The sequence below is a fragment of the Amblyomma mixtum genome, chromosome 3 (assembly GCF_055824585.1).
Source record: "Amblyomma mixtum isolate Tamu chromosome 3, ASM5582458v1, whole genome shotgun sequence".
Taxonomy (NCBI): Eukaryota; Metazoa; Arthropoda; class Arachnida; order Ixodida; family Ixodidae; genus Amblyomma; species Amblyomma mixtum.
Window position 1 is genome coordinate 203,352,657 of NC_143014.1, and position 25,182 is coordinate 203,377,838.

Consider the following 25,182-nt stretch of genomic DNA (forward strand, 5'->3'; position numbering starts at 1 on the left):
ACCGTGGCTGCCATAGATGGGTAAACCATAGGAGACTTTGGGATCCGGTGCATTAACATCCGAGCCCGAATAGAACAAAAGTAATTGAAAACCTGACCGTTTCAGGGTGCAAAAGTAGTCATAAAGAAGTCGGTGTGCGCTAAGTAGAGGTAGGAAGAGGTGGCGAAATCAGTAAAATAAAACCAGAGAATATGTGCTTAGTCACTAAGACTGAGAGCGGATTGAAGGTGAAGTGTTGCAACCTTGCGAAATTTTAAGGTTTGTGGCCAGGCCTCGTGTTGGCTAGCATGGTGACAACCACCGCTGCTCCTGTGCGAAAGGGCGGCCTTTAAATATTTTTTCTGTCTATAGGCGAGCCGTGGTATAGCGCTGCTCCTTCACCGGGCCAGACGCATCAGCGATGAGCGCCTCCTCTGGCGGTGCCGGTGGAGCCTACAACCCAGGCTATGCCCCAGGATATCCCCCTGGCTACCCTCCAACCAGCTCGTCTAGTTACACATCGGACGCCTCGAGACCGATGGGCTTTGTGGATCCTGACGAGCCGCCGCGGCGCATGCCTACGCCACAGCCAAGTTTCCCGGAGTCCTCCACACCCGCCGCAGGTGCGTAGAGGCTGCTGGGTGTACTTACGGAACAGCATCGTTTCACTTGTGAACTTGCATTCGTCTCCCTTACATGCGAACATAAGCTTGTTGACTGGCACTGCGCTTGTTAAGTGCAATGCCCCCCTCCTTTCCCAAGAAAAAAAAAAGAAAAAAGATGGACTGAAAAAGCTCATACCTTCAGGTTAAGGCGCGTGATCGGTGGTGTAGCTGGTTTGCGAAGTCATTAATGCAGTGATAACGCCACGCTTGACTATCACTGCCACTACACTGAACTGCCATTGATCAAGCACAAATAACTGCAGTAGCCTATGAATAAGTGAGCGGATTCGTGGCTGAGGGGCAGAATACTTTGAATCACGGTTCGGCTTAGTGCTTCCGTTGCAGTTCGAGGTTGCCCGAAATTGCGTTCATCGGAGAGAGCCGCAGTGTTGTACTTTTGTATGCTATCAGTGTCTACGTTTTAGTCCGACAGCACTATTGGCCTCATAGCCTGGAAAATGCGGTTGTGTGGTGAAGCCTCTGAAGGTAGTCACGTGATGCGAGAAATGGCGGGAAATGAACCGAGGCTTTGAATGAGGGTGACCTTGGCCAACCTGGAGAAGTAACAAATATTGCCGCGACTGGGTTTCGAACCCGCGTCTGCGCGAACAGATCAGCCTCGCTGCCACTGCACGAGAGCACTATGCTCTTGTCGCAGCCAATCGAGCCTGGTGTTAAACCAACAAACTCTCGCGCTGGGCATTGCGCGTCGTGTCTCCATGAGGATCCGCCTGTGCGCAAGTCATGTAAGGAAAGGAAACGCGCTTTCGGAATGGCGCTTTCAGGTAGGTGGGGTTGGTTGTCACCTGAAAAAACCTGCTTTAGCACAATACTTCCTGATTTGCAATGCTAAACCCCCAGCAACTTTTTTTTGCTCTGGGCCTTCCAACGATGGTGCATTCCTACAGTGATGGGAATAGGGCATGTGGACGCGATGTCGACTACGACGACGCGGAACAGGGTAAACTAGGTTAGTACACCTAGCGCTGGAAAAAGAAATGCCCGGATGCAATGGTTTCCCTTAAAGACAGTCGACTCGTTACGAGCGAGATCTTAGTTAAGATAGCTAGGTATTGGTAACGATTACGCAAACTATTCGTGAGTGCTATTTGCTTAGGTAAAGCTGTTCACAGCGCTTATGTTCTCAAGATGCGTTATTAAAGCAAGATGAGTGCCCCATGTACAAAAATAGCACCTTGGTTGGTTATCTATTTGGGAGTGAACAGCGCAAAACGAAAGGAGGTAGACAGGAGAGATTCGACAAGGAGACAAACGCAGGAGACAATTAAGCGGGAGACAAGACAGAAGACAGCGCTTGTCTTCTCACTATGTCCCTTCGTTTTGCACTGTTCACTTCCAAATATACAAAAAGTGTGTTCGGACAGTTGATAAAGATTAAAAAGTAAAGTGTCCCAGCCCGTGCCATGTCCCCATTTACAGAGGAAACGTGTCAGTCGTGGGCGTGTTTATTATTATCCTTTCCAGTCGCTAAGCCTTGATGCACGCAGCAAGAAGCTGGAAGAATTTCATTAAATTATATATTAAATTTTGGAGTTTAACATCCTGAAGCGACACATGTGCTTTGAGGGACGGCGTAGAGGAGGGCTGTGGGTAAATTTAGAACACTTGGCGTTCTTTAGCGTACTCTGGCAGCGCATAGCACAGGGGTGTCTTTTGTATTTCGCATCCATCTAAATAAAGCCGCTGCGGCCGGGATAGACCCGGCAAATTTGGGATCTGTAGCGGAATGCCTAAGCCACTGAGTCAGCAATAGAGCGAAAGAATTTTAATATTTTTCTCTGTCTGGCCTAGCCAAACCGAGACCTGCGCTTGTCTGTTCACCCTGGTTCGTTTTACCTCCGACTGTTATTCTGCAAAAAAAAAAAAAAAAAAAAAATACGAGGACGTGAGTGGGACAGGCCACAGCGCTTTGTCTTTTAACGCTTAAAAGTTTTTCTTTGGTATGAGTAACCAACTAACCAAAGAAACAGCCTTGCCATTTGGATTTCGATTATGTCCAGATGCACTAGTAAAGCCAGCGTCCACCGGAACTGAGGCTTATTCACATTTATTAAGATTTCATGCACTTATTTCCAGCCGACAGTAAGGAAAAAAGTAAAACAAAGAAATATCACATAAAGAAGGCCATTCGCCCGGGATGTTAGGACAGTGGAATGATTCATCCGTAGCCCGCAGTAACCCAACGTCGAGGTTCGGCTTGCTGTTTCCAGCAGCTTTGTATCCGGAAGTGGGAGCTCTTTCTTGCTTGTGCATCAAATATTTGCATTCTCGGGCAATATATAAACGCTGCTTTGAGAACACGTCGGGCTGCTATAGTAAGGAATGCAGTAAACGCTGTTAGGAAACAAAAGTAGCAAGTGAAAGGAGGTAAATTTTTATCGCGATAGCGGCAGGTCGGGCGTTCGTAGGGAAAGCCATGCGCGTTGAGACACTAATTCAGGATTGGTCGAGAGGGTTGCGACGTTATACCCTTAATTCGCTTTGGATTGATAAGAAGTAAAACTCAATTTAAATTGTGTCCAAGAGGTCATAGCATGGCTGAAATGTCATTAGACGTACAGGGGTGCAAAGCAAATCAGTTACGCTGAAAAGAAATTTGGGGTAATTAGTTGAGAATCGAACTCATCACCCTTGGGTTTAGAGTCATACACTCTACCCCTGGCCACTGAGGCACGTTCGTTCGACACGGCTAAAGGGAGACCATATGTGTTTTGTGGTTTATCACGTGGTCTGGTATGCCAACTGATGTATGCTAGTGAGTGTGTGTAATTAGAGACGGACTGATTAACAAAAAAAGTAGCAAATAACCATTAACGCTGCCGCATCATACCCTTAAGGCAGAGCTTAAGTGTCCCCTTAATTTTTATTTCCTCTAATTCTCTCTTTTTGTATTCAGCAGACAAGGCAAAGGAAAAGAGGGGCTTGTTATGATATACATGACGGAAGCCAACGGTCACCGAAAATAAGGAGCATACGGGATGTTTTTTTGAATTATTAATTCTGTTGTTCATCAAAGGGAGGTCAATTAGGTAATAATTTTTTTAAATAATTGATTAAAAAGCAGAAGAAAAACAACTACTCGACGCCAGTGGGATCCGAAACTACGACCCCGGAATTTCGCGTCCGATCCTCTGCCGACTGAGTTACGGCGACGGCTGTCCATTCTTCGGCTTTCGGGGGTATTTATGTGTAGTGAAACCGAACCTTGAGAGTGTATACACCTGCGCCATCCTTGTCCTTAGCGGCGGACGTGGTACGTTCTCTTCTACCGCGAGTGCCACGTAGGAACGTGATCGAACGGTGAGGGCGCACATGTGCGCTCTGGGCATTCGCTAGACCACGCAGTTTGTGTCGCATTATTTTTACGCATTGCATGCATACAGAAACCTTCCCGTCTGCTGCCACAGAAATGGTTCCTGGGTCTTTGTCAAGCCACATACGTGGCTTTTATCCCAGGAATCCATCCAGTGAATTCTGGAAAATAAATCTTATTCTTAACCTTAAAATAGGTTAACCTCGTTTCCCTCCAGGGTACCCATCACCAGCACCGGAACCAGTTTCACCTGCGACTTTCTATCCTCCTGCTCAGCCCAGCCGACCTCCGCCGGGGCGTACTCCATCAGAATCCTCTGTGTCTCCCGTACCTGGGGCTTACTACCCTCCCTCCCAGTCTAGCGGCCCCCCGCCGGGGCGTACTCCATCGGTCACTTCTTTGTCTCCCGTACCTGGGGACAACTACCCTCCCTCTCAGTCTAGCGGCCCCCCGCCGGGGCGTACTCCATCGGTCACTTCTTTGTCTCCCGTACCTGGGGCCAACTACCCTCCCTCTCAGTCTAGCGGCCCCCCGCCGTGGCGTACTCCATCGACAACTTCTTTGTCTCTCGTACCTGGGGGCTCCTTGCAAGCAGGACCTGTTCCAACTATACCGGCGCTGATGTCATCAGCGGGGTACCCCAGGGGCACTTACCCACGTTACAACCCTCCTCCCATCAGCGCGCAGTCTATTTACGGGTCATTAAATGGATACAGTACTAACGGCTACTCTAGGTATGCAGGCCCCGTGAGCGGCATGCCCTACCCACCGACTACGCCCAGCAGACCTTTTATAACGGACGGACCGTCATACGGGCAAAGCTGTTACGCTCCAGGAAAGGTGAGCCGGCTGTGTGGTGGTAAATCTGCAACAGCGGAAAGAATCTCAATTCCCCATGATTTCTGGATTTGAAATAATCGTCCTGTATGATAACAAATTGGCGATTCCATTGGAATTAATGTAGAACAGGCACTGGTTAATTTCCACATTGATCGAATCACAGTACGATGCGAATAGCGATGCGGGAGGAGTGTTCACCCGGATGAATGCAGTTAATGCTGCTTAATACGAACAACGACAATAGCTCTGAAGTCGCACGTGATGGACGACAAAAACGGACTCGTTTTTGGCCGTTCTTTTCGTTCGTCTCGCCCTCAGCGCTGTTTCTGTCCAAGTTTTGCGCAAAATGTTTTTACTTTTTAAATTGAAATCTTGAAGCAGTCAGTTCTCGAAATGCAGGCGCACGTGTAAGAAGAAAATTTCGGTTGTAACTATTTGTTTTCATTGGCGCTTTCTCAGCATGCTGCACAAAATTTATATAGGTTAAGACACACTGCCGCGTGAGTGAAATGTGCAGCCCTTTGATTAGCGTGAATGAATGTCCGCAGGGAATTATGTTGTGCATGGTGCATTTGGCTTCAGGGCTGTGCACTGTCTGACGTCCCAGCAGGACTAGTTTTTGTCGGTGCGCGAAACGAAGTAGAGCACAGCGATGGAGTGTGAGCAAAGTGCAGGCCCACTTTTTAATGCGCCTATTTTTTTTTTTAGTGGTTTCAAGTGTTGTGTCCACTTGCTATTTGTTCTGCTTGTGTCTTGCGGTTCTGCTTGCGGTTTGTCAATAACGTTCGGGATCATGGGAAGTGGGGCGGTAGCCAGAGCTTGTTCTATGCGAAAGAAGCCAACTTCCTTTGAGGACAGGCTGGGACAGCACAGACAGGCACTGCTGTTACCGCTTTTCCGTGTTGTGATTGTTTGAGAGGAAAAGTAGTTGAGTAGTCACTTTGGACAGAAGATAATATGTTGCCCGGGATGGAGCCGAACTCAATGCTTCCGCATAATGCGCGTGGTGTTCTACCAACTGAGGTTAGGTGATGAATGCCTCCCTTTCTGCTTTCTATGGTACTTTACGTTCACTTAACCGTAGCCTAATCCCACTATGGTTCACCAGCGTCACACGAGTACCCCATTAGAAATGCAAGCAGTTGTAGTGGTCAAGTATGCATAATATAGTAAGACACGCGTCATTTGTTTTGTGGTGAGTGACGAGAACCTACCCACAAGAGAAGAGGGCGATTCGCTGAAAGGGGCATTCTGTACAATGCACTGTGCTTGTTTTCATCGGTGCGGCTCCATCTACCGTAACTGAGGTGCAAGAGGGTGCTTCATTCAGCCTCCTCTTCCTTCTATGTAAAATCCGCGAAATATGCTGCTTCCTCAGCATCGTTTTCCGGAGTGCGCAAGAATGCCTTTGATTTCTACCGGCTACTTTAAATGCTCAGCATTTACGAGACAGCTCTTGGGCTTTCACAATGGATTCCCGTTAGGGTCTCCACAGAGGTGCCCATATAGGTCATATAACTTACCGCTGCTCTTGTGTACACGCTTCCTCCCGTGGTAAGTGCGGTTCTGCCAGCGTATCTCACGGTTAATGCGTTTTCTGAGGCACGAGTATATATAAGCAACTGCTGCGAATGTCTGCAGGTAATGTGGTTGGTCTGAGAATGAATCAGTAAGCTACTCAAGGGCACAGCGACACTAAAGCGATCATTGGAGTGCAGGACTGGAACTATGTGATGGCGGCTATTTGAGTTTGCCGTATTTCAAAGGAGAACGAGGCTACTTGAATTTTCTATGCGTCCGCAGTGTGGGCTTAGCGTTCCGCAAGGCAGGACAGGCATCGAATACATCTCTTTAATGGACGTTCAACAGTTCCCCTTTATGGGCTGCTCCCAAAGACCTTAAATATGACGAGCATTAATTACATCTTTGAAAGGTACTTAAGAGATGGCCAGTTTTTTTTCCTTCAGTGCAAGAGCTAAAAGGTTATTATGTTGCTGTATGTGCAGGGAACCCTCAAGACATGCGTGACCTTCAATGTCCACCAGGATGTTGAGGCGCTGAAAAAAGCCATGAGAGGATGGAGTAAGTGCAGAGACCAGCGCTTAACAGAAGAAGCGCCGTTGGTTGTAACACGCCACATGTGCTTCGCTTTTTTTTATAATTGCATTGTTGCTACGTTATCGGTGCATTATCATGCTTATCGTAGATAGATTTTTGTACACCGCATGGCAAAGCTTTCGTGGTACTGTGTGAGTTTTCAGTGCGGACTTTAAGCGTAGAGTTACCGTACACCGCTATCGTTACCGTCACTATCCTACGCTAGCTAGTGCATAAGCACGCATGAGCCGTTTCTGCAGGCTTGGTGACGACAGCAGTAGTGCCGCGGAGGAAAGCCAAAACATTCCCAGCATGCTCGCGGTGAAAATGTGTACCCAGCGCATATCAGTCACGGGTATCAGCTGCGGCATATGGAAGGATTTTTGCTGAACCTTCTGTTTGTAAGCGGGAACGTGCTGTCACAAGTAAGCCAACTTTTTCTGCCTTAAAATACGACTATCACGCTTAGCCTGTTCATCTTATCGTCTTACTGTTATTCGAGTAAAGTTAAAAAAATGCGTGGCAACTCAACCATTACAATATTGTTGGCAGTCATCTTACTAAAGTAAGAGCATTGCATTTGTCAGTTTATCCTTTATTGAACTTTCGGACAAATAAAAATGAAAAGATACAACTTCATCAGTAATGTGGAGCATTCGAACAAGCAAGTAGTCTGTAGCTTCTGGAGATGTAGTACGACTGCAAGAAAAGTAAAAAAATTCCCCTAGGTCGCCGCACTATTATTTATGTGCGCATGGCTCCTTATGAAGCGCTTGATACTTGCGGGTCGCTGCGACGGCATCGTCACGCGATTGTCACTGGGATAGCTGTCAGCACACATCAGTATGCTCCGTGTTGTCCGCTTCCATCTGTTCTAGCGTGTTGCTAAAGCGCTGCCTCATTAGACAGGGCAAGTTCAGGAAATGTGGAGTTTAACGTCTCGAAGCGACACATGGCCTATGAGGAACTTCGAAGTGGAGGGTTCCGGATTGTTTTGGACCATTTTGGGTTCTTCAACGCTTGCTGACATCGCACAGCACACGGGCGTTTTTGTATTTCGCTTCCATCGAAATATGGTTGCCAAGGGTATCGAACCCGCGACCTTGGAATCAGTGGTCGAACGCCAGAGCCACAGAGCCACGGCTGCGGGTGGACAATTTAAGCTGTCAGGGACAACAGAAGACTCAAAAACAACTTATCTGTTTACGTAATTTTTTTACCACTTTGACGGACAGATGCAAACCTCGACAAGAACACTACAAAAGGGAAAATTCGCATAATAGGAGAAGTGCTTAAAAACGCTTCTAGCTGTGCAAGGTGACAATGTATAATTACATCATGCGTTGATTACGCTCCAGTTGTCACTTGAGTTTTCTTGCAGTGCTTGCGACAGTCTACGTGGCACACACTGAATGATATGCATATTTACGTTGACTGGACGACAGCGTACAATGCGTTCAAGAGACCAGGATATAACTCAAGAACAAAGCGGAAGGTTCCCCTGAAAGGGGGCTCTCCAGCCAATGGCGTCCCCTGGTTAATCTATTGTGCTGTGGCTAATCCCCTTTAATCTGCCCCCCCCCCCCTTTTTTTTCTCCCACTCGTGATGTCCCGCTAGCAGGTCCAAGGGGATTAACCACGACGTCAGTGGAGGAGGCCATCTTTTGCGGGGAATTTTCCTTTTCGTTCTTGAGTTTTATCCGAGTATATATAGTGTTGTTTAAAACAACACAAAGCCCGTAGGTTTCGATGCTACCACCGTGACAGTGACACCGAACCATTGCTGGCACGGCTATGTCGAAATCAATGCCGCGTTTTCTTCAATATCCTGCGCTTGTTTTTCTTCGGCTTTCATTTTTATGATCTGAATACGTGTATTACATTTACAAATACAGCGTGTTCGAGGCAGCAACAGAATACTGTCGCGCAGGAAAATAGACAGAGGAGGATTTTGTGGTCCCTGGCTGTGAACGTGAACTGCCCCTCCAATTTCCGTTTTGTTTGGTGGTAACTAGAGGAAAAAGAGGCTGGAAAGAGGAAAAAAGAAAGGTAACGCATATATGTGTTTCAGTGAATGATTGGCCTTCCTAATAATGCCACCAACAGAGATCAAGAGTCGTATTTTGTAACAAATGTGTTCCTCATTCAGTTTTCGCCTTTTTTCTATTATCTAGTTCCGTCTTCGATGCCACTCTTCCGTTACGCATGAGGCAACTTCTAGACAGGTAAAAGGATGAACAGAGGAAAGATTTGCTTCAAAGTACGTTCGCGCAATTATTGTGAGAACCCACTTATGATCTGGATAAAGAAAGGTTTCAATAAAATAAACTTCAATCCACGTATTATCTGTTAGGGGAATTTTCTCTTTAATCGGAGCTAAAAACAGTTTTTCCCTGAGAGCGAATGCTTAATGCGAAGTCATTTGTAGTAGAGTGGCGTGAGTCTCGCAGAAATGTTTCCGGCTTTTTTCCTCAATTTGGAATTATAAGTTCAGCGATATATTATACAGTCCTAGGAGGGAAAACCGGCAGGTGATTCATTCTACTGTCCCTGTCGTCGCATGGTTGCATACGCAGTCTGGTGTGCTATCCTGCGTCGAATTGAAAATGTTCGCTGCACACCTTCAATTTCTTCTGGCACTTTTCCAATAGGTTTCCCAGCTATCTTTAGGCAAAAATTTGAAATATACCAGGGCGAGATAGGTGTAGGCAACTTAAAACATGTTGCTGACCAATGCACGTAGTTACTTTCGCGGCATCATCAAACGCGACTAATTTCACCGATTCCGCGTTTGAGAGCGCTGCGGTCGCGGTGCGCAAGCCCATGGTCACATGACATTTTTTTCATCTTTGGCGCGCATTTTGACAGCTTATCTACAGCACACATAAACAAATAATGATGAATTAGACGTTTTTTGGCACGCTGTACATTTTGCCAGCGCAATTTTCGCCAGAAGCGCAATAGAAGGAAGTTTAATTTCGCCAAAATTTGTAGGTATTGAATTAAAAAGAGCACGAACATACTCTGAGTAACGAAATACAATGGTCAACAACGTGGTTGAAGATGAATCCATTTATCTTGCCTCTGTATATTTTTAATCTTTGGATAAAGATAGCTGGGACACCTGGTGTAATAAGCAAGTCACAGCTTTTCGCATGCGCTGGTGATTCGTGAGCGTTAGATTTTTTTGTTACTGAATATACGCGTAAAATATGCTTAAACTTTACATAGAACTCTATTCTTATTCTTGCGGCACTAGCACTCGCCACCAAGTCGATGATTATCGGCCCTTCTTTCCCCTGTGGTGCTTTTTCCGTATTTCGGAGGTCTTCCAAGAAGTTTTGCGTTTTCTGTTAAAAAATAAACGTTGATCATATGTGTAAATGTGGGTTCCATGTCTTCTATTTCAAGAGCGAGCACTATTTAGGGGTTCTCACCGCATAAGTTTTACAAGTGAGGGGCCCCATGATGGCACACTCACCAGAACCGTCGTTAAACTGGAAACTATTTATAATAAGGGAGTAACTACTCATTGACACCCACCCGAGCGCAGTGATACGGCTACAAAGGAAAGCTATACAGCTTTCTCAGAAACTTCGTAGTTAAAGAAAAATTCGTCCTGGTTCGGGGACGACTATATTTATTTATAAAATTAGTCTTTGATAAACTTAAATTATATTTATTTATAAACTATATTTAGTTTAGGCCAGTTGGTTGCAACCGAAATATCGTGCACTTGTATTTAAGTGCACCTTCAAGAACAACTGTAGTTCGAAATTAACTCGTTGTTCCTTCCTGCTAGGCGTGCCTCACGACCCTCAGTACGTCTTCGGCACTTCAGAGCCAATCAATGAAGCCGCATATTCAAAGTTCCTATAGCATTCGTCCCTCATTGGTCTTTCATGAATTATGCTCTAAATGTGTATTGAAATAGAACGTCATAAAATTGTGGTAGCCCTCGTTACGAACACTGAGATCACTAAACCCTCGTGACTAGGCTATTTGATCTTACAGGCTAAACCTCACGAAGTTGAAATGTTCTGGCGCTTCTATACTTTCACTAACTAGAACCGGACGTGGTTTCACGACGCTCAGGGAAACCTTACCTAGCCTTCTGGGCACATGACTTTCGAGCCGACTCCACACTGTGTGTCTGATTAACCTCCATGAATTTATTAATTAGTGTGTAGTGTTTATATAATTTCCTATGCCTGAAAAATATTATGGATTTTTGCTTTACATCTATCCCTACTCTCGTAGTGATATATGTTTGCAATTTTTGGTTGGAAATGGTGCTGTAAGAGTGAATGTTTTCTTCTTTCACAGTGTTGGTGTAAGTGAGTGTTAAATTTATTGATGAGTTGCTTGTGAAGAAGCACCGTAATAAGTTTTGTTTATTGAAGTTGCTGTCATCATCGACGAGCGGCGATGGTCATCAAAAGGTGGTGGCGCACTTTTTTTTCTTGCCTTTGTCGGTGACCTTTTTTTTTTACTCGGACAGGCGAGCTAAAATGAAGTTAACTACTTCATAAAAAGTATACAAACTGGGGTTTTAGACTTTCCAAATGTGAACGTTAACTATTCTGGTTCCGTTTCTTTGGTTAATTTCTATGCTAACTGCCGGCAAAGCGCCTACCCTCACTTCTCCCATTTGTGCGTTAGGAACTATCCATCCGGCAAGCAGAACTTAATTGTTTGTTTACTACTTTTGCCGCGTTCAATTTTCAATGACTCACGCGGAAATATTAATGTCGCACAGCTTTATTAACTGCGATGTTCCGGCAGGACGCCCGGGCTGAGTAATTACCAACGTGACTCACGTGATCAATGTACAGCGATTGACAGTGTTGGCTGTTTAGCTACGTAAACGAGTGGCATATAAATTGATTCACTGAATTATTTTTTTTAATTCCAGCTACAGACCACGCAACGATCATTGACATCTTATGTGCAAGGTCGGAACCGCAGCGGCAGGAGATCGTTGCAGCATACAAGCAGTCGTTTGGACGTGTAAGTTTTCCATTCAAGTTTCTGCTCGCTTGATACAGTGGATCTGGAAAGGGGGAATGGAGAGAGAGAATAAAAGAAACCGGGGATGGCCCTTGTGTGACCATCGCAGGACTTGGTGGATGACGCGAAGTCCGCCCTGCGCGGTAACCTCGAGGACATCATAGTGGGGCTGCTGTACCCGTTGCACGAGTACCTTGCTCGCGAGCTGCGCAAGGCCATCGCCGGCCTGGGTACCGACGAGGAGTGCCTCATCGAGATCCTTTGCACTCACAGCAACAACGACATCAGGCTCATCAAGGAGCACTACCAGAGAAGTGAGCTGCCCTGCACTAAACGCGGCGTGGACTTTGCGGGTGCCTTGGTTTCTCCTTTCGCTCTCAAGTTCGGAGTCACTGTCAGGGCACTTTGATCCTACCAGTCATGAAACTCCTCACGGAGCCCGTGAACGCCCAAACTCGAAGGTTAGCAGGCTGGCACGTGCCCCGTAGCATTCACAGGAAAATACGCATAGAATGGAGAAAAAAAAAGTTACGAGTTGTCACCAAGACAGTTTGCTCAGCCCATATTTTTCGCCACCATTTATTAACCTCCTAAGGCTGGCCACTGGTCATGACCGGGTTTTGAGTCGGAGTTTCGTAACTGGCAGGATTGAATCAGAACTTTGACCCGACGCACCGCGGCCATGGGACGGGGCCCAAATAACGCGCAGCTCGCGCTGTTTTTGTTCTTACGCTCGTTGTGCCGTATGTTCGTGGAAATATGTGGATGTGTTTGCCAGATCGCGTTCTCGACTGGCTGCGTTGCAAGCGCAGTTTCCGAGTGAGTTGCGCACGTTTGGAAAGCTGAAGACAAATGGTAGCACATTCACATCTTTTTTTTTATATGCTTATCACATGGTATTCCTCAGCGAAGTGCGAAAAAGATTGCCGGCTAGGCAAAAATGCAAGCATCACCTAATGCTTAGTGTGAACATCAAATTAAATTTGCCGTTACTACCACGCGATGCTGCTCAGCATCTCATGTTTAGGCTGCTGCTGAGTTTTTTTCTATTAACATATGAAAAAACACTCGCATACAGTATGACGTATGAAATTTATTTTTATATTTGCAGTATTCAAGAAAGACTTGGAGAAGGACATCATTGGCGACACATCTGGCGATTTTCGACACCTTCTTGTCTCCATGTGTAATGTAAGAGAAAGCAGATTTATAAGCAACCAACTTGCGTGTTGGGCCGTTATGGTCCAATAATAATAACAAAAAAAAAAAGAACGTTTCTACTTCCTCGGAGCGGCGAGGCGTCCACCACCATCGGCTTTTGAGAACCGCTGATCGTTTTCCCGCTTTCTCTCTCGCGTTTGTGTTGCAGGCCCAGCGTGACGAGGGCACCCCTCTGGATCCAGTCCGGGCGCGCAACGACGCCGCTGTGAGCTCCATAATTCTCCTGTGAAAAGAAGTACCAGTGGCGAGCTGGAGCACTTTCGGTTGGCAAGGCGCGGGTCCATGTCGCGAACCTCTGAATCGCTGAACTATAACTTGAGCTACGACAGGGGTGGAAAGCGCAATTAGAGATCCTGCTTAGGTCCTTTCTTTTCTTCGCTGACAGTGCTTACCGGCAAAACGAGGCCTTAGGAAATCTGTGCGCAATCCCTAAGCCAGAGTTTCTCAGAGTAACACTCCTGAAAGCTTGTTTGTTGACATTAACACCGTTGAGAACCTGCCCTCTCCCAAATCGAAGCCTGCGAGGATTATTGTTTTGTAGTTAATCCTTTGCGGTAGTTGAACTGCCATTAGTCTAACGCGTTTTAGGTGAAACGCCTAAGATGAGCGTTGTTTTATGTTTTGACACTTGGAAACACTTGGAAGATTTGAGAAAGCTGTATAACTTTCTTTTGTACCACGCTCAGGTCTTCCTAAAAGCTCTCATGTTTGAATTGCGTGTTGGAGCTACGCGGAAGTAAATAATTTGATGCTTTTATGCGACGCGAGTACTGCGATGGAATTTGTGTCCTCGATACGCCTGAAGTTTTTATAGATTTTCCCCTTTGCTTTCCCTGTACTTCTCTTCAGTCGTCTTGAGTACGTGTGCGGAATTTCAAGGCGATTGACGCATTTTTCAGAGTATGGTGCGCTTTCACACGTACCGGGCCTGTTAAATTGTTAAACAAATCCGAACGAGCACCATTTGAGACCTCCAAAGTACTAAAATTGATGTTCATGGCATCACAAAAGATTAGTCACAAAATACTCGCGCATGACGCACTCCACGGATCTCACAAAGCCTACTGTGCGTTCTGCTACGGAAAATCTTCACCTCCCAGAAAAAAACAACAAAAAAACATGAACGAACGCTAGGGAACGAGGAACGTGAAAAAGGTGGTCATGCAGCCGTCGCGACAAATTTTGGTGCGACAGAGCTGCAGTATGTGTTTGCCTAAAAGCCTGAGAATACTGATAGTTCTAGAATACAGACAAGAGTGTGAAAAGAGAAGTGTGCACTGCTGATTGTGACGGGAAGAGGAGCTTTTTAAGCAGGAGTTGGCGTAAAGGAGCACACGATAGTAGAGGTCCTCAGGAAGTTCATAGAGCAAGCATAAAATATTACTTCCCATACATGCCATGCAAGCTGCGGTGCAGTCGTGCACCCGATGTCTGGAAACTATGATGAATATAAAAGACCTATGAACTGAATGAAAACCTTTGTGTTATGTTGCAGGGGCCAGTAAAGAAGTGCTATCGAAGAACCCTTCAATCTTTATTCGCTTTAAGGGGGATTATACAGGTAAAAAGGTGTGGGGATATTTACGGCGCACCCTGAACATGCGTATAAATATTATTTTGGTTTGTAACCCTCATATCTAAGGTTTGGCTACCAAAATTCAATCCTTTGCCCGCGCACATCTTCTTTCTGCGCCCATGGAAATGAAAATTCAACTGATAAACATATAAAGTAATCAGATACGGGAAAGAACTCAGAGCTACAGAATATATTTAGCTAAGGTGAACGGCCAGGATACGTGGACAAAGCAGCACTGCGTGCGCCGTAAGATGCCGTCTAGCTCAAACGTGGAGAAAGAGTTGACCCTGTTTGTGCGCCCGAGACTGTAGCTTTGCCTTCTTCCCGCGACTGCCTGCAGCAGCTGCAAAAAGCGGGAGTGCTGCGCTGGGGCACGGACGTGTCGGCGTTCAACCGCATCATTGCCACTCAGAGCTATGAGCAGCTGCGGCTCGTTTTCCGCGAATACAACGCACTCACTAACCACACTGTAATGGAGGCCATCAAGAGCGAGATGAGCGGGGACATCAAGAACGGATTCCTGGCCATCGGTGCGTACTGCTCACCTGCACGTTCGCCAAATCGTACCTGTCAAATTGAGAAAAGGAATTTCGCTTTCACCCTGGGTGGCTTGAATCGTTCCATGGAAGGCGTAATGAAAGAACTGGAGTCCACGAACACCTGCTTTCACTTCGGATGTGCACTGGCGTACTGGCTTACAGCGCACTTATCCTCAACTCGTGCCAGTTGCTACGCTATGCTTCAGTGCAGAACAATCTTACAGCCGGCGTCTCTGAAAGAACCGTAGTAATGCAAGATAATGGGAAAAAAAAGCGCGTCACAGGAGTTTTGTAGTGGCCGCCCAGAACCTAAATGTCCGGCCGTCCTCAACTGGGGCGCTTAGAGGCGGGTATGCGCCTCCTCCAAGCTTGAAATCACACATCATTCAGCGCTTCGGTGCCAAACACTGGCATCAGATGTTTAGTTTTCTGACCACGCATGGCGTGGTGATCCGTAGTATTCTATATATTGGGCCATGAACGGGCCTGTATTCTCCTTATTGGGGTTTGACTACCATAGGGGGGTTAAAGAGCTCCGCGGGGCAAACGCTTTCGGAATCCCGTGCGTGTTTGCATCACGAGCAATGCCACCAGAGGGCCAGGCGATTCGCGACTGGCATCTAGCTGCCATTTGAATTGTCGGAAAATGGCCCGAGCTGGCGGGCTTTCTTGCTTATCTTCATCTGCTCCAAGTCCACGAACTTCGCGCTGATAATGCTAGAACCTTAGGATATACCGGGTGTCCCAGCTAAATGTAACCAAACTTTTAAAAAAGGCGAAGTGTCCTAGTCCAGTGAAACCAACTGAGAGTTGTTAATAGTCGCGTGACCTAGTCATGAGTATTTTTTTCGCTCTTCAAAGGTCATTAATTAGTTAAGTTTAATTAGCTAACTTTTTAATTATTGACTTCAGGAAGAAAGTGTCAATGAAAAACTTTTAGATCGCCTCGAAAAACCGCTAGTAGTGCTGTTTCCGTGAAGTTACGATTTACGTAGGTTCATTTATTGGCATTAAAAGAAAGTTATCACGTGACCAGCTGCTCACTCACTTCTCCTCCCCAATGTGCACCCAAAGTCTCATTGAGGAGAGGACTTCAGAAAAAAACGGATTTTATTCTTTAAGGTGCGTCTTGGGACGTTGATGTGGCACAGTTGAAATGTGGAAGCTTTTTCTTATTGTGCGGGTTATGGTGAAAGGCAAGTAAAAAGAAACTACTTTACGTAAATATTACTTTGCTGCAGATGTCTCAGTAAGCTGTTTCTCTAAGTGATCGACAACTTTTCCATTGACACTTTGTTCCTAAAGTCAATAATTAAAAAGTTAGTTAATTAAGCTTGACTAATTAGTCAACCTTGAAGAACGAAAAAAATACTGCAGACTAGGTCACGCGACTCTAAACAACCCTCATTTGGTTTCAGACGGCTAGGACATCCCGTGTTTTTTAAAAGCTTGGTTACATTTAGCTGGGACACCTGGCATATTGAGCTGCCTCAGCTCAGTTATAGGTGTCTTGCTTGTGTATGCTGTCTGCCCTGCTACAGATGTCCACACCTCCCTACAGCGCTCAAGCTACAGCTGCCGTTGGTCACTGGGTTCGGATAGCTCGTCGCTGTGCGTGCCTGCACTGAGTGCGCTACGTCACTATTTCGCATCCCAGTTGCCGATTTTTGCTGTGAGACTTGGCCGTCGCCGGGGGCCACCTGTCCTTTTTGAGCGACGGGCGGGAGTAGCGGCGCGCCATGCATGTCACGTGTATCGTGCACGACGCAGCATGCAGTGAGCATTAGTGCATTCGCCCGCCGTTACAGACAGCACCTCCAGTAGCGAACGGAGCGCATTGCAACCGCGCCTTCTAGCTTGACACAAGGCTTAACACTGCACGTTCAACGATAAGCAAATAGAGGAGGCTATGGAGAAGCTATCTCGAACCGGGAGACCAACGGCAGGTGTCGCTGATGCACTGCAAGGCATGCCACTCGAGCTCCCCAGGCAGGTTTCTGGACGTGTATATTTTCCAATGCATTTTATCAGCCTTACGAACTTTCCAGTGAATCAATGCTTAAATGGTAGCGACACTTAACTGGTAGGAATGAGTGGTCCTGTATTGATACTGCTTGCGGTCCCGGAAAATTAACTCCAAGAGGAATTCGTACAAGCCAGGAATCGCTTTACGCATGCGTAGGTTGATTTTCACGCTGAATTCGGTTTGCCGCTTGCACGTCTTGTAGTTGACTGTCGCTATAGCAAAGAGCTGTATCTGCCTTTTTGATAAATGCAAGGATAATTGCGAGAGCCGGCGACGGTGATTCAAAGGCGAGGCCTTGTTTATGGCACGGCAAAAAAATTCGCCTGAGCTGGCACACATGTTTTCTTTGTCAGTGAAGAGAACTAATCGATGGTCCTGAACATTCGCAGCGGTCCACGGGAGTCGAGAGTTGAGCTACGTGGTTGCATGATTCTCTTTGCGGTATCAGAACGAATGAGCAGATGAGCTTGCTTGCGGCGGACTTGATTCAAATCTTGATGGACGTTGACTTAAAAATACCACTTGCGTTATGCTCCCGATGTATACTGGCTGCACATACATTCAAGCAAAGCGCACGGCACGTTTGCTTGCAGGTATTACACGGTGGCGTGAATAAGTCAGTCTCTTTTTTTATTTGCAGTGAAGTGTGTCTACAGCCCTCCCTTTTATTTTGCGGAAACGCTGTACTACGCCATGAAGGTGAGTTGGTACAACTTTCTATAGGAGCAGTTAAGGCTGAGTAGTTGAAATAAGAGTAGCATGATGAATATTCGTTTTCTGGCATCACCTGCGCTCGGGCGAAGCCTCACTGTAGTTTCGCTTCAGATTTGGCTAAAGCATGGACAAATAAGCTTAGCCTTCCTCTCCTTTGTGCCAGGCACCCAACAGCTGTCAGCTAGGAATCATAAGTGTGTTGCCTCCACTCATAAAGCTGCCACTTCCCACACGGGAAACTAGACTCGTGGCGTGCATCTAATTATGACACTAGAGCTGTTCATCTAACGTAGATGAAGCTAATGTCGGTCGCGGAATGAGTCAGTTAATCTGGTCAAGAGCGAACGAGTATGAGTTTCTGGTTTACAGACGGACTCAGAACTGTGCGATTACGGTCCTGCCTTCCTTCGTTAAAAGTGGCTACGACACAGAACATAATGCACTTGTTCCTTGTAAAATAAAGCCATTCTCGCAAAGGCACATCATGTTTCTTTTGAAATTCTTATTTGTATTTTCACCGGACGCGCCAGTGTGTCAAAAAGGCGATGCCGAAAGACACTATCATGTGGATAATTTTCTCCCGGGGCGAGCTCTCAATGGTGTACAGGTCCAACGCCGTTAAGTAGCATTAGAGAGAGCATCCGACGCAGGACTCCCCTTATTGCTCTATCGCAGGGACTCGGTACCAACGACAGGGTGCTCAAGCGAGTCGTGGTGTCCCGCTGCGAGAAGGACCTGGAGCTGATTAAACAGGAGTACCTCGACAAGTACAAGGTGTCCCTCGGCAGCGCCATTCAGGTACGCGACGCAGACCGTTGTGGGCTGGGCGATTTTGAGGACAGTAGAGATCAGTAAAAAGAATGGGGAGTAAGTAACCTGAAATGATGTATTTTCAGCCATATGATCGCTTGGAAATTTCTAAAGAAAGGAATATTTAGGTTGAGCTTAAGCTTAGTCTTTGCAGCGATCGGACGTAGGAATAGAGCATCCTGCTCACTTGCCAGGGGTCCGGGGTTCGAACCCTCGTGCCTGCCTCATTTCTCTACTAAAAAAAAATAAGGCTGATAAAATTCACCGACAACGCCTGGGGGGTTGTCTGTTCCCGGCGAATAGAGCTGACGACCAGTGAGGTTATGCTGGTTAAGGTTAACCGCGCTACAGTACGGTACAAAGTGAACAAAAAACAGCAGTTGGTAACAATGGGTCATGGTCTGTGGCGTCCTGTATTACTCTGCTTACCGATCACAACAGTAAAATATTTCAGCTTTTCATTTCTTGTGTATATATATCATAGTCGAAAACAAGCCAGAGGCATCGAAATATTGCCTTTATAATTTCGTCTTCGCGTAAGAAGAAAAAGCTTGAACACCACACTATCTTCTTGGCATGGAGGAATATTTTTGGCGGCCCGGAATGTGGGCGGTGCTTCGCTGCATTCTTAAGCTGTATCCGACCGTCTGAGGGAACAATGGGAAACACGCTCTCTCACTAGGACAGCGGTCGGTCATCCTGGTGCAGTACCTGACCAGCACCTCCTGTGTGAATACACTACTTGTACTATCGGGGACAAAAGTTTACGGGACGCGAGTTCTAGGAAACATGTTTATTGTAGTTCCACTTCTATCGGGGACAAAAGTTTGCGGGACGCGAGTTCTTGGAAAAATGTTTATTGTAGTTCCACTTCGCAACCCAGTCGTCTGATAATGTATCAAGGTATTAAAGGCCTAAATGCTCCTTCCTCCGGTAACAATATCAGGCGGTTGGGTGGCGTGGTGGAGCTACAATAAACGTTTTTCCAAGAACCTGCGTCCCGCAAACATTTGTCCCCGATAATACCTCGGCCCTCACCTATGCTATAGCGATAGGGTGCTGCGAATCACTATACGGACAGGTTGCCATTGAAAACTGCACTGGAAGCTTCTAACGAAAGGACCTTACCGAGTGAGGCTAGCCTAACTTTGCTGTTCGAGGAGCTTTTGTGTATCGAATGAGATGCCATAGGGCTTAGCGTGGTTACGAGAACAGATCAGGCATATACATCTTTAAAGGGTATTCTGTTATCGCGGTTTGTCGAGAAAACGAGAGGTAGGTTTTGTGTTCTTGATCATTAAGGATATAGCTTCCCACATCGACAAATTCTTGAGCTTAAATGAGATGATGGTAGTTTATGATTGTTTATGGTGCGCTGACATAGCAACGATGACGAAATAGCTGAAAGATTCCGTGTAGACGTCAAATCGGCAATAAATTGAAAACATAGCACAATGAAGAAAGTCTCTGCAGAGCAGGTGGTGGTAAAAAACAGTATAGACTGCACGAATGGCAGAGTGGAACGGAGAGTTGAATTTGCAGAGATAAATTTAATCAAATCAATTCATTTTAGACGTACTACCAGCCTTCGCAGACAGTTTTAGGCAGGAATAGGATGTACATGATAAAAATAAAATATTTAGATTATGAATAACTTATTTCGCAAAGGCGTGGGCAGAAAATGGACACGGAGGAGCCTGAATAAGGGGACTAAAAATGAAACAGACTTCGTATGGTGTGCTAATCCCGGCATCATGCATGTTGTGGTGCTAAACAAGGTCATGTGTAGCGACCTTCAGATAAGGTCTAGAATTAGCCTAGATTTCAGAAGGGAACGAGAAAAACTAGTGGGGAGGAAGTGCATAAGTGAGTTAGTAGTAAGAAGGAAAAATAAAAGACATCACACGAGAACAGGTATTCCGGTTTTACAGAAGACAATTTAAGCGGGCGTAGATGGATTGACAGTCTTACCAATATAATCAGAGTGCGCTTAGAAGTAGGGGGCAGGGTAACTAGGCTGTATACTGGCAAGCTCTACCCCTTGATGATGGATCTAATTGAGAAACCCCAGACCATAAAAGTCTCGGAACCCTTATATAAGACAGAGCTAGCAGAACTAGTTAATCGGTGAGTTATATGAGGAAGTATAAGAAAAGTATTGAACTATCTCTAAAGTACAGAGGTAGCCTCATGACAAAACAAAAAGGAAATTAGGCATGAACCAAAGACATATGTTCGCACTAAGAGACTATCGCAATGCGTTCAGAAGTTTGGATGAGTAGAGTAACAAATAATTTTTATACGAATCTGTGCAGTAGCCAAAGTAATCATCGCAGTAATGACAGAAGTAGTGATGCCGGGTAAACTGATGTTCTGGAATAACGAAAGAGAAAGTGGGGGAAGCCCCGCAAGCAATGACAAGAGAAAAAGCTGAAGACCGGATTAAGTAACTTCAAATCTATTGAAGAACGCTGGAGACGTTGCTCTACGGAAAACTTTGCACCCTTTATACTCCATACCTCAGGACCGCGAGCATACCGGAAGCACGGAAAAATGCTAACATAGTTAGCCAGAAGAAAGATGATGTCATAGAGTTAAAAAATTATGAAGCGATTATCTTACAAGGACGTGACAAAGTAATCGCTAGTAGAATTAAAACAACCTTAAACTTCAGTCAACCAAAGGACCAGGCTTGCGTTCGGAAAGCGCACTCAACAACAGACTATAGAAATGCCCAGAATGTGACCAGTGACATTCGTAAGTAACAAGAAAGCATTTAATTTAATCTAAACATCAGCAGTCATGCAGACAGTGCATAACCAGGGTGTAGAAGAGACACATGTAAAGGCGCTGGGACATACCAACAGGGACTGCACAGCGTCCATAATTCTCAAGAGTTAAAATACCGATCAGGAAAGGTGCCAAGCAAGGTGACACATTATCTCCGCTGGAATTTTCCGCGAGTTTGCAAGTGGTGTTTACAAAGCTGGATTGCTAAAAGTTGGAGGTGGAAGTTAATGGCAAACACCTTCAGTTAAGTTTTTCTCGTAAGACTCGGCAGTCCGGATTAGGCTGGTCAGATGCTCGTCGAAGGAGACGAGCAGCGATGGCACGTTAGCCAATGATCGTATGCGGTTAAGTACGAAGAGCACTTCGCGTCTTCGTACGCTCTTCCGGCGACACGTTGCCGGTTGGGGCAGCAGTTCCAGCTTCTTGACACACAAAACTTGTTTACTGAAGACGGCACCGAAATACAAGTACTTAGAGAAAAAGGCGGTTTAACAAAAAGGCTGTTTAAAAGAAGGGCTGTATAAAAGCGGCCTAGACTGATGCTTGGCGCGCTCCCTCTTCGTTCTTTGTTTGCAGCGGGTTTTAATCCCTTCGATAATTGGGCGGAGCTTTATTAAATCTGCTCTCGCCCAATTTCGACCAGTACCGCTGCAATGGCACTGTACATACAAGTGGGCGGAGCCCAGTGCTCGCCAGAGCCCGACTCGGCAGACGGCGCACTTTTCCTTGAACATGCACCCTGGCGAGGCGCCAGCAAAGCCGAACTCCATCGCTTAGCTCGATAATCCGGGGGTTTCAGAAGTCGCCGACCTTATTGACCCCCCCCCCCCACACACTCTACCATTTGAGAGCTTATCTCTTTTCAATGTAAAACGGTCGTCGGCCATTTGCGACCCTGACAAGGCTGTTCGCGGTCTTGCTCCCAGTTTCGCGCGGCCTTGGACAGCGTCCGAAGCGCGCGACGCGCTGTCATCATCTTTAACCCCTCCAGACTTGCAATGGACGCGGCAGTTACCGGCGAAAGGGGGAAAAGGAGCTACTGGACCCGTAGACTTCTAACTTAACACCTTTGATTTGCTGATTTGTAACGCCTTATTTGCTGGCGACACTGCCGTACTAATAGCAACTCAGGGGAGGAATTGCAGTGCATGATGAAGGCCTAAGCAGCAAAAGTATAACGATGGGAAAATTAATATGAATAAAACTAAAGCATTACTCAGCAGTCCGGGAAAGGACCAACAGCTTCGGATAGATGAGGCATTGATGTTTGTGAGAGGCTAAGTCTATCTAAGGCAAGTAGGGGCCGCAGATCCGCAACAAGAGAGTGAAGTTGCCAGGAGACTAAGACATTTGGATGGCATTCCTTAGGCGGGCACCCTCAGGTCATAAAGAGCAGCTCCCCAGTATCCTTCGAGAGGATTGCGTATAATAGTTGTATTTTGCCAGTACTCAAATACGGGGCAGAAATTTTTAGGCTAATTAAAATGGCTTTAAATTAAATTGAGACAACGCAGCGATCCATGGAAAGCAAAATGGCAAATGTAACTCTAAAAATCCAATTAAACGGTTTTGAAGGTAGCTATGAAATGCACGCATTATGTTGAGCCAAGGCCACTCAGCCCTCAGGCCGCATATAAGTCTTCAAAAGCGATCCGATAAATTACAAATGATAAAAAAAATTCACACGCCTCGCGGCGCCATCCGGTGCCAGTCTCTCCGCACGAGTCCTGCCATGCGAAGTCATGCGGCTGGTGTGACGTCAGTCGTGATAGGCGTTCACTGGCTTCTAAAAACCGCAACGACGTTCGCAGACGAAGCAGGCAAGAGAGACATGGGAAACAAACCTCAATTTATGGTACCCAAGCTGAAATCAAGATGAAATGGACTGGAGTAGTTGGACATGTAGTGCGGAGGAAGGGTAGCCGGTGGTCTTTTAAGGCAATCGAGTGGGTTTCAAAGTAAGGTGAACTTAGCAGAGGGTGGCAGAGGTAGGCAGGTGGTATTAGGGAGTTTGCGGGGATAAGGAGGCCATAACTGGCGGAGGACAGAGTTGAATGGGAGAAAGAGTTAAGTAGGAAAGGCCTTTTACCTGCTTTGGACGTGACTGTCCTGATGACGATAAATTTTACTTTGAGCTCAACTTCTGTTCAGTGGCCGAAACAGGGTGGAGACGTTGACTTAAAAAGATGCCATTTTGCTCTTCTACCATATTTTTGCATGTAAAAACTTTGCTCCGTGTATGACGAGCGTTCTTGACTCCACGTCGGATACGGCGGTCGGCTGAAGGCGTTTTACAATCCCCTCCCCCCTTAAGATTACACAGATTATGCGCGGAGGTATTTCAGCCGCTTAAGAGAGCTCGCGGTCGTATACGAACATCACACTGCCAGACACTGAACACCTCACACGATGGAGAAGCGAGGGAAAGAAGGGGAGCTTCCTAAAAGGCTATACCGGAGGGCTATGGAAAGAGTATTGAATGAAAAAAAAAAATGCGTTTATCGCGCATGCTTTGGGAGGATAGCCATGACGGTACAGTGTGGATGATCGCGCAACTATTAGTCAAGAGACGTTGATTTGCAGTGAATTTTTGATGAACGCCTCTGATTAACAAGATGCGTTGTTGACCGAATTGGAGCATTTCGATTTCAACGAGACTAGCTTCGCTGTTTACCACAAGACAGAGAGGAAGGGAATGGCGTTAAATTTACAAGTTTTCCCAGCCCCATCCTCTCCATCCCGTGATCGTCTGAATAGCGCAAACTTTCTCGTTGAAATATCTCCCTGAATCGATTTTTAACTCTCCTGACGTAGAACAGGCACTAAAAACTTTTTTGCTTCAGTAAAAAGGAAGTGACTCTCCTGTATTCAATTTTAAGCATGTATTTCTCTTTATAGTTGCTATGTTCATCTTTTAAGTTCCATTTTTGCTGTGTGTCACATGAAAGGTTTTCACGTGGCGTTGTAATTTGTGTTACCTTATGGCCATCCTGCTTGGGCCAACGCTGGCCTGCAGTATTTTGAAATAAATAAATAAAATAAATAAATCTGATTACTTATTACTAAATAAGAATGCTACGGCAGCTGTAAGCACAACCTGCGAATAGTGCACCTGGTTCTAGTACTGTTCATATGTAGCCTGAGTGATACTACGTTTTACGGGCGCTATGTGTGGTCCGCTCGCGACGCCGCGATTTTTAGCACGGATATTTGTAACTTCGTACGCGCACTGTTGTCGGTCCATCCACTTGCCTTTCCTCTCCGGCGCAAAACGGCGTTTCTCTGTCGCAGTCGGACACGTCGGGCAACTACAGGAAGGCCTTGCTCGCCATCGTACAAGGGAACTGAGCTTCAGGCTACTCGACGGCCACTGCTGAGCTTACTGCCCGGACGAAGCCTGCCCACAGGAGCACCGCCGAGGCACTTGGAAGGGAGCTGCTCGAAGTTTGAGTGAATCAGCGAAGCGTCTTCCCGGTGGCCTACAGCAATAAACTTGGGCCTGGCCATTTTTTTTTACTCCCGGCCGTTCAAGAAAACCATGCAAGATTTATTACTTCCCGCTTTCCGCATGCGTACTTCGA

At 46.3% G+C, this 25,182-nt stretch overlaps 1 protein-coding gene across 1 annotated transcript; it reads left to right on the top strand.

Moving 5' to 3' along the window:
• The first annotated feature begins 400 nt into the window (after positions 1–400).
• LOC149353341 (annexin-B12-like) lies at positions 401–24,949 on the top strand. The gene is made up of 13 exons (XM_089577326.1): positions 401–602; positions 3,007–3,015; positions 4,289–4,558; positions 4,610–4,818; positions 6,825–6,900; positions 11,831–11,925; positions 12,035–12,239; positions 13,037–13,116; positions 13,295–13,351; positions 15,063–15,252; positions 17,928–17,986; positions 18,677–18,799; positions 24,893–24,949. The coding sequence occupies exons 1-13, from the start codon at positions 401–403 to the stop codon at positions 24,947–24,949; spliced, it is 1,632 nt and encodes a 543-aa protein (XP_089433452.1).
• Positions 24,950–25,182: the final 233 nt, after the last annotated feature.

Coding starts and splice junctions, on each gene's coding strand:
- LOC149353341 (XM_089577326.1), top strand. CDS start 401: ATGAGCGCCTCCTCTGGCGGTGCCGGTGGAGCCTACAACCCAGGCTAT. Junction 11,926..12,034: donor ACAAGCAGTCGTTTGGACGT/GTAAGTTTTCCA, acceptor TGACCATCGCAG/GACTTGGTGGATGACGCGAA. Junction 13,117..13,294: donor TTCTTGTCTCCATGTGTAAT/GTAAGAGAAAGC, acceptor TTTGTGTTGCAG/GCCCAGCGTGACGAGGGCAC.